The 4,091-nt window shown below is 57.6% G+C and overlaps 1 protein-coding gene across 8 annotated transcripts in view; it reads right to left on the reverse strand.

The window, feature by feature from the left end:
- Nucleotides 1–3,596, reverse strand: part of EPS15L1 (epidermal growth factor receptor pathway substrate 15 like 1) — a 117,141-nt gene extending 113,545 nt beyond the window's left edge. For 6 of the 8 annotated variants that reach the window (XM_063658750.1, XM_063658749.1, XM_054465874.2 and 3 more), the window contains exon 1: nucleotides 3,101–3,199. In XM_063658750.1, the coding sequence (XP_063514820.1) occupies nucleotides 3,101–3,133 (33 nt within the window). In that variant the 5' untranslated portion in view covers nucleotides 3,134–3,199. Of the gene's footprint in view, nucleotides 1–3,100 lie in introns of all 8 variants that reach the window. The other 2 variants (XM_054465873.2, XM_054465879.2) reach the window with 2 other exon arrangements.
- Nucleotides 3,597–4,091: the final 495 nt, after the last annotated feature.

Raw genomic sequence — 4,091 nt, forward strand, 5'->3', positions numbered from 1 at the left:
GCTGGGTATGACTGGTGCGCTCCTGTAGTCCCAGCTACTTGAGAGGCCAAGGTGGGAGAACTGCTTGAGCCCAGGAGTTTGAGGTTGCAGTGAGCTATGATCCTACCACTGCACTCCAGCCTGGGGGACAGAGCGAGACCCTGTCTCAAAAAACAAAAAGATGACTTCCACAGAGGCATGGGAGTACGTGGAAAAGAGGGCTTCCACAGAGGCATGGGAGTACGTGGGAGGCAGTGGGCAAGCAGGAAGTAGGATGGCCCAGACCACTTTGGGGCATGGCAAGGAAATGGCCTATTCCAGAGTCCAGCAGGCTGGCAGAGGTGCAGGAGAGAGACATCTTCTGGACTCCAGAAGGCAGGTTTGGAATCCTCTGCACAGAAGCTCCAGAGGAGGGAGCACACAGAGAGATAAGATGCAGGTGGGGAGGCTGAAATTAGGGGGCAAGAGGGAGAGAGACTGAAAGGAGAGAGGATGAAGAGTGAAGACCGATGGGCTCCAGTGTTGCGGAGTTCGAGGAGGATCGGCTGCACACCCCCACAGGGCACCGGGGTTAAGGACGGAGGGGCCGCTGGTAACCTCGGAGAGTACAAGGAGGGAAGAGATCTGGATGCATTTCCACGGAAGGCTTTTTGGAAAGCAGAAGAGAGCTGAGCAGGGGGACAGGGAAACACACAAATCACTGAGATGCTCTTGGGAAAAAAAAATCACTCCTAAAGAGGCAGGAGTGCAGACCTTTCGAATTTACATTGATAGTCAGGGTCAGAAAAGAGTATATAAGGAAGGAGATTCTGAGATGATGTCGGGGAGTACAGAACAGACTGAAAAAGATGCTGATGGGAAAAGTGCAGACGGGAGTGGGGGTGGAGAAAACACACCCCTCCTCCCCTAGGCTAGCCCACTGGGTTATCCACTTTGCTCACCTTCACCTGGCCATCTGCTTGCCAGGTGTGCTCTGTCACCTAAATCCAACCAGATCACAGCCACTTGCTGCAGGGTGCTTCCTTTTTGCCCCCAACCAAAAATTCTGGAATCATACCCTTGCCCCAGAGTTATCTGTGAACCCAAGTGATCTCCTGAGCTAGACAGTAAGGGCCTGGGAGGACCATGCCTCACACCTGGCCCAACAGTAACCCATGGTGTAGATTTTCACTCGAGAGCAAGTGTAGAGAAGTGCTGACATTTGCAAACGAAGAAAACCAGGCCACGCCTTCATTCAACAAATGTATAGGGAAAGGAACAGGAAGACGCTAAGAAGTCAGTGACCTGGCCAGGTACAGTGGCTCACGCCTGTAATCCCAGCACTTTGGGAGGCCAAGGCGGGTGGATCACTCAAGGTCAGGAGTTTGACACAAGCCTGGCCAACATGGTGAAACGCCGTCTCCACTAAAAAAAAAAAATACAAAAATTAGCCGGGTGTGGTGGCACATGCCTGTAGTCCCAGCTACTCAGGAGGCTGAGGCAGGAGAATCACTTGAACTCAGGAGGCGGAGGTTGCAGTGAGCTGAGATCATGCCACTGCACTCCACCCTGGGTGACAGAGCAATACTCCATCTCAAAAAAAAAAAATTGGACAGGAAGTTTTAGAAAGATCCACGCCTCCCAAACTGGGAGTGCTTAGTGCTTTCTCATGAAATGATCTTAGGTGATTTTCCCCGACTCTCGCCGTCCCCGCCCCCCACCCCCCGACTACATACTCTAAACTATAGCACTTAGCTATTAACACCTACTATCTGTAGGACACTTAACAGTTTACAGAGCACTTTCATGTCAGTAACAAGAACTTGCTAATTAATAATCACCGGGTTTTAGCACTGTTAACTTAGTGACAGTGTTGCAAATTGGCTAGCTGTGCACTTCTCTCTCCTTGGATCAGCTAACCAGTCATGCAAGCATGCAACCGGCCTATCAGCTCTCTTTGGGTATGGAATTCTTACTTGCTGCGGTCTCTACTCCCAAACGTCCAAATCTGGCAGAGATTAAATGATGACAGAAATTATAGGATCACTGAGTGCCTCTCATATGCTAGGCACTGTTCTAAGCGCTTTCTCACGTGCTTAATTTTCACATAATCCCAACACATTTTTATATCTCCATTTTCCAAAGGAAGCAACTGATGGGTGGAAAGGCTAAGAGCTTCAACCAAAGGCACAGAGAAATCGGGGCTGAAGCCAAGATTTGAACACATGATCTGACCCTGTGTCCTCACTCTTAATCACTATGCTGTGCTAGATCATTCTAGCAAAATGCTTATATGGTGCTTTGCACAACACAGGTATTCAGCAAATAAAGGCAGCTGTGATTAGCATAACACAGGTAGTTTCTAGTTCCCACGAGTGTCACCTCCAGGAGAGCAGCGACCTTGTCTGTCTGGAAGAATGCAGCGCTCCCATCACCTGACCCAACGCACATTTGAGGGATGGATAGAAAATGAATGAATGAAAGTCTCTCCCAAATAACAGAGATGCCTACGCATGGCTCTTTTTCGCATGTCTGTGTCGCGCTATCAATACTGCCCCTTCGTAAGCGCATCAGGCGAATTTGAGGACACAGAGAGGCTCCCGGAGACGTGCGATCTGCGCCCGGTGCAGGGGTGGCGGAAGCAGCTTCCACGGGAGGCAGGGGATCAGTCTGAGATCGCGCTGTTGCTGACGGGTCCGGGTCCGGAGAGGCTCTGCCTTGCACCCAGCAGGGACCCTGCCCGCCCGGGCACCGGGACCGGCGGGAGACAAAGACTCGCCGGGCCGCCGCGCCGACAGAAACGCTCGCACCCCTCGCCCACCTCTCCGGGATGCAGCCCAGCGCCTCTGTGGGTCCCCGGCCTGGGAGCTTCAGCGGCGGCACGGTCCGGGCCCTGGGCGGAGAGGACACGCGCTGCGCACCTCCTCGCCTCCCCGGTGCCCGCGAGGGTCGCTCGGGCACGGGAGGCTGCGGGCCCCGGCCTGTCACCTTCAGGGCCGCCTGCCCACCGCCCGCCGCAAGCCCTTCAGCACGCGCCGCCCCCGCCGCCGCCTGGCTGAGTCTCCCAGCGCCTCAGCCTCGCCGCACCGCTCGCCTCGCGCCCCGCACCCCGGCGCCGCCCCCAGGCCCGCCCGGCCCGTACCTGCTGGGAGAGGGGGATGAGCGGCGCCGCCATCTTCCCGCGGACTCGGGCTCCGAGCGCCGGGGGAACGGGGGCGGGGCCGCAGCCGCGCGTGCGCACTGGGACGACGGGAGGGCGGTGCGCACGCAGCCTGTCCCGGGAGGGGGCGGGGCGGTAGGCAGGGCTACGCACGCGCAATCAGGCCGGGAGGGGCAGGGGCGGGGCCGTGCACACGCAACCGGGAGGGGCGGGGCCTGAGGCGTCTGTGTCTTCCGTGCTCTCTTGCCCGCTGCCCCCGCTCCTCCTTCCAACGTTGTTCGGACTCTCGTACCGCTGGCGGATGTCCGAGTCGGCCATTCTCTGTCATCTCTCCAGCCCATGCCGAGGCCTGGTTCTCTGTTAGGGATGCCGTCCCCCTGCCAGTGCGCCTGGGGAGGCGGTCGCCCACCCCGCGGAGGGTCGGGACCCTCACCCTGCCCCGCAAGGCGCCCTGTTCCTGGGATCGCAGTGTGTGTGTGTGTGCGCGCGCGCGCGCGCTAATCTGGGGGACCCGCACCCTACCCCGCAAGGCGTTCTGTTCCTAGGATAGCTGTTTGTGTGTGTTTTATAATCTGGGTCTGCCCCTTATGGTTTTGGCTAAGCTCAGGCGCAGGACTTCAGAACTCTCTGTGCCGTCTGTCTTCCGTGCTGTCTTGCCCGCTGCCCCTGCTCCTCCTTCCAACGTTGTTCGGACTCTCGTACCGCTGGCCGCTGTCCGAGTCGGCCATTCTCTGTCATCTCTCCAGCTCATGCCGAGGCCTGGTTCTCTGTTAGGGATGCCGTCCCCCTGCCAGTGCGCCTGGGGAGGCGGTCGCCCACCCCGCGGAGGGTCGGGACCCTCACCCTGCCCCGCAAGGCGCCCTGTTCCTAGGATCGCAGTGTGTGTGTGTGTGTGTGTGTGTGTGTGTGTGTGTGTGTGTGTGAATCTTGGGGACCCGCACCCTACCCCGCAAGGCGTCCTGTTCCTAGGATA

Source organism: Pongo pygmaeus, chromosome 20 (assembly GCF_028885625.2).
Source record: "Pongo pygmaeus isolate AG05252 chromosome 20, NHGRI_mPonPyg2-v2.0_pri, whole genome shotgun sequence".
Classification (NCBI taxonomy): Eukaryota; Metazoa; Chordata; class Mammalia; order Primates; family Hominidae; genus Pongo; species Pongo pygmaeus.